Genomic DNA, 5,170 nt, shown 5'->3' with positions numbered 1-5,170 from the left:
TATAGTATCTTTAATGTCTATTAAAGTTTTTGTATCATGTTACTGCATACATGGTTATTTACTTTGGTTTACTTCTGTACCACACTCAGCTAGAGTTATCAAACAGCTGGATTATATTCTACATTTATTAAATGGAAGCACCACAGGAGAAAAAGCTCCTTTCAATCAGTCTTTTAAAAGAAACAGCCTTCTATAAGCTTTTTACCTTCTACTGCAGTGATACTATCAGCTATACTGCTTTCATTTCCTATATATTACTTACCGCAATCTAGGGCATATAGAGTACATTGACCAACAGAGTTAAGACAAAAACACTATACAGTGTGGGCATTTTTTTAAAAAAAAATCCTTAAATTCTAGTATTAAAGAGGTGCAATTTGTACTAATGAAATGCCTGTAAATAACTTTAAAAGAACAAAATAATTCTGTACAAAACGGTTTATTTAAAAAATTAAAATAGGTATTCTTATTTATATATAAACTTCTATTGTTCTGTAAATATAGATGATTTTGAGATGGTGAACAGAAATAAATGTATACCAAATTGACATAGCTATTCATTTTAGGATATGGTTAGTCACAGATTTGATTTTTGGCAGGACTGTAAATAAAAAGTTTGAAATAATACATCATTAGAGTAGCAAGTCTATTGTGTCACAGAAATGATTAAATATGAAAATGAGTTTACCACTGAAAACTGACACACATCTTGCATAAACCTTTTACAGAAGTATGAGCTGTAGCAGTTTATAGAGAGAGCATCAACCAATCATAGACAGTTTTTGCAGATTTACATATAAATGACTACACTGAAACATCAGCTTTGTTGATTCTTTCGGGTTTCAAACATTTTTTTTCCTCTTGGTGGTATAACTCATCATTCTTTTTGGTCAGCTATTAATACAAAGAAATGAATCCCAACTGTTATAAAGATTTGCAGAAATAAAATGTCAATGTCAAATAGATTTCAAAATTGTAAATAATCTAACTTGCTAAGAATTTTTTGCTCTATTTATTCTCCCAGACCTTTATTATTGACCACACTGAACTGATTTGCAGAAGTACAGCCTTTTCAGCAGTTCTTTTTTTTAGCAAATTCATTAAGGGAAAAAAAATCTACCAAGGAAACATTGTTCAGAACAATGCTAATAAATGGAGGATCGAATTACAATAAAAAAAGAGAGCGGACTTCTTGCTCACTGCAGTGTTAATAATAACAGCCAAGAGACTTATTTCTACAGAAGATACAAAGCAAATTGTAAGCTCAATATATTACAAAGTTAGGAGAAAAGTTACAGATCCTTAAAATCTATCAAATACGTATAGGAGATGGTAAGAATACTTGACTCCCAGCCATTCTTCACCTTCATGGGTCACAACTTTAAACTTACAGTGTAGCTTAGAAAGCTCCTTTTTGGCGACTGAGTGTTTTCTTCCATAAGGACAAAACATGTAGTTAGATATAGGACAGTTCTCTTCTGCAAGCTCTTCCCACAATCTTACTACAACAGGTTGAACAGCTTGTTTTCTACCCCCTTCAGTTTACACGGAAGAAAGATTGGTTCACTCTTTGTCTGCAGCTGGTGTGCAACACAAATCCCATTAACTGTGTCACCAACAACTACTAGGCAGGTTTCCTGAAAGCAAAAGGGTCCTGATTGTAAATAGCTCTAATATTAGGTCCAATTAAAATCAGTTAGTCCTAATCTTGGACTTACAAAAAAAGATCTCTTAACTTCTTTTCAATGCTGCACTGAACATAAAACAGAATATTTGTTTTCTTGTATTTTAAAACAGAAAAAGGAGTCTAAAAAAGGAGTTTAAAATGTTTTAAATATGTACGAAAAAGCTTTGCAACTTAAATACAAACATACTTACAAAATCTTACAAAGACTATTTACAACAATCTCAAAATCACATTTCCAACTTTTAGGGCAAATTTAATTCAGATGAAGACAAGGGGAATAGTATGTGCCTCTATCAATGTTCTTAGGATCAGTTTTCTGTGAGCTGGGGAGAAAAATCCCTGACCTAAATGATTTCAGGGTGTGTACATTTCTCTTTTCCTCCTTTTCCAATCTCTGTTCAAGCTGCGGAGAAACAACAAAGTTGATATGTGAACAACAACCTGATGTTGAACTTCACACTGTAGTTTCTCCTTTTTTGCTGTTGGTAAGTCTGGTATAGAATTTCCTCCAGGAATTGAGCGTTTTTCCAGACCAGATCCAGAAGCCTGAAGTGATTCCCACAATTAGGGTCATGAGATATTTAATCATGAAGACCGTGAAGTCTGGGCTCATTGGGGGGTGATGGTAGTTACTAGGGCAAGGAATGGCATAGCTCTTGCAGCTTTGAGCAAACCAACTCCTTTCCCACTGTTCCCTAAATGCTTGCTCATAAAAATAACAGGCAATCACTATGGTGGCAGGCACTGTATACAGAACGCTGAAGATCCCAATCCTCACCATCAGCTTTTCCAGTTTTTCTGTCTTGGTGCCATCATGCTTCATAATAGTTCTAATTCTGAAAAGAGACACAAATCCAGCCAGGAGAAAAGAAGTACCAATGAATAAGTACACAAACAATGGTGCCAACACGAAGCCCCGCAAAGCATCTACATTGTTGATGCCCACAAAACAGACACCACTCAGCACATCTCCATCAACCTGTCCCAGGGCCAGGATGGTGATGGTTTTGATGGCTGGCACAGCCCAAGCAGCCAAATGGAAATACTGCGAGTTAGCCTCAATGGCCTCGTGGCCCCACTTCATGCCTGCAGCCAGGAACCACGTGAGAGACAGGATGACCCACCAGATGGAGCTGGCCATACCAAAGAAATACAACATCATAAACAGGATGGTGCACCCTTCTCGCTTGGTGCCTTGGGCTACGGTTCTGGAACCATCATCAGAAAAGCGCTCATTACACACTACTTTCTCCTCCAGCAGAAACCCTGCGATGTAGGCCACAGCCACAGCAGTGTAGCACCCTGAGAGGAAGATGATGGGTCTCTCGGGGTAACTGAAACGTTTCATATCCACTAGGTAGGTGAGAACTGTGAAGAGGGTGGAGGCGCAGCACAGCACAGACCAGATACCAATCCAGGTCCGTGAAAAGCGCAGTTCCTCCTGCCCGAAATACATGAGCCCATGGGGGCGTCCAGGATCACAGGGGGCTCCACAATCTTTCTCGCCCAGGAAGCGGTAATTCAGGTAGGAGGGTACCTTGAGCACCCGGGGGCAGCTGAACCTGCCCGCCCGGTCCGCCAGGTGGCTCCCTCCGCCGCCCCCGCTACCGGGCCTGAGTTGGGGATTGCTGGTCCAAAACTCGGATCCCAGAGAGGGAGCGGGCGTACCGCGCTCGGAGGTGTTCTGGCCCACGCAGAGCTCGCCGGCGCCGTGCACGGGGAATTTTTCGCAGCGCAGCGTGTCCGGCCACTGAAAGCCGAACTTGTTCATGAGCGCTTCGCAACCCTGTCGCGCCCGCTCGCACAGGGAGCGGCAGGGAGGCAACGCCTGTTCCAAAACGGTGCACACGGGCGCGTACATAGAGCAGAGAAAGAACTTGAGCTCCGCCGAGCACTGCACTTTGACCAGCGGGTAGAACTGGTGCACCTCCAGACCGGCGTCCTCCTGGTTCGTGTGGCCCAGCAAGTTGGGCATGATGGTCTGGTTGTAGGCGATATCCGTGCACAGCGGAATGGTAATGGGCTGGCAATAGCCGTGGTCCGGCACGGAGATGCCACGCTCGCCGTTGTACTGTGGTTGAGGTGGCGCCTGGCCCCAAGCGGAGAGCATCGGAGCCTCTGTCCACACGAGCAGCACCGCCAGCAGTAGGAGCAGCCTGGGAGAGCGCCCTAGGGCCCGGCTACCCCCTGCTGACGCCGAGGCTGCTTTGGCTCCGTTGCAAACTTGCCGACTCCACTTCTCGGCCATACTTCGCTGGCTCCTCTCGCCCTCGCTGCCTCGACCGACGACGACGGCGCTTCCCGGCTGGGCTGCTGCGCTTTAGGTTTCTTGCCAGCGCAAACTTGAGACTCATGAAGGAAAGGCAGAAGGAAGCAAAAGCCCAGGAAGAAACCAGCTCAGTAGCTGCCGCCGCGCGCTCTTCAATTGCGCCGCCAACCCTCTCTCCTCCGGCGGGCACAGCGCAGAGGATCTAGCTGCTTTGCCTCTTGCTGTGGCGGCTGCTGCTGCGGCCGTCGCCACCTTTTCTTCCGCCACCGCTGCCGCCGGACCATTTGTGGCAATCCCTCAAAGCCCTCTCTCTCTCTCTCGAACCGGTTTCCAGGCACCCCGCAGCCTGCTTTTCACCAAAAGGGAGGAGCCTTGAAACGGACGCCTAAGTTTGCCTTGCGTTAGGGACCGTCGCCCAATATTTCTTCGCGCTTCCGAACGCAGTAGAAGTAGAAGTGGCTAGAGAGTAAAAGCAGGGACGGACGGTTGCGAAGGAGGTCAGCGTTGATGGGGTTTGCCGCAGAAAGAAGAAAGAAGGTGAAAACCTTGGAAAGATAGCCAACCATGTGCTGCAAGCAGCTAACAAATGGAAGGGGTGCAGGAAGCTGGCGTGGAAGCAAACTTTTCTTTTTTGCCTGAAAAATTTACACCAATAAATACATTTTAAATTAGGGGATAAGAGGTAACATAAGATTATAGGTCACGTTATGAATAAAACATTAAAGAGTTTTCAATCGGGAAAGTTTCTGGTATATTGAATGAAATGAAAACCCTAAATGCTTTCATTTGAAGTGATTGGAAACTGGCTGGGGCAGCTTCCTGCTTCTTCTTTTTCAACAAATTAAAAATGAAACAAATACCTTTTTTTAAAAATAAAAAAACTTAAGACACCTCATGGCATGGCTTCTTCCCAGAAATTTAAATTTAAATGACAAATTCTCCCTGATTAGAAAATGCATCAGAAATTCCATTAATGAGGACTGAAAGATTCACTTGAGTAGATAACTCAGAGAGCTAAAGATCAAGCCCTCCCCAAAATACAGGAATAATTTTAATATAAATTGGAACCCTATTTGTATTGCATGATGCACAGAATCATAGACTAAGTCAAAGAACAATGTAATACGTGCCTTTTTCAAATACAGCATGCTTGCATAGTTTCCCATAAAAATTCAAAAACTCAAGCCATTGGTCAGTAAGCAATATCTAAGCAT

At 43.6% G+C, this 5,170-nt stretch overlaps 1 protein-coding gene across 1 annotated transcript; it reads right to left on the bottom strand.

Moving 5' to 3' along the window:
* Positions 1-400: 400 nt before the first annotated feature.
* On the bottom strand, positions 401-3,935 carry FZD1 (frizzled class receptor 1). The gene has a single exon (XM_015815273.1). It carries the CDS (start codon positions 3,933-3,935, stop codon positions 2,142-2,144), a length of 1,794 nt encoding a protein of 597 aa, XP_015670759.1. The 3' UTR covers positions 401-2,141.
* Positions 3,936-5,170: the final 1,235 nt, after the last annotated feature.

Source organism: Protobothrops mucrosquamatus, unplaced genomic scaffold, assembly GCF_001527695.2.
Source record: "Protobothrops mucrosquamatus isolate PMUCROS unplaced genomic scaffold, P.Mucros_1.0 scaffold332, whole genome shotgun sequence".
In the NCBI taxonomy this organism is placed as follows: Eukaryota; Metazoa; Chordata; class Lepidosauria; order Squamata; family Viperidae; genus Protobothrops; species Protobothrops mucrosquamatus.
The sequence above is the reverse complement of the archived record's forward strand: the minus strand, read 5'-3'. Positions and strand labels throughout refer to the sequence as shown.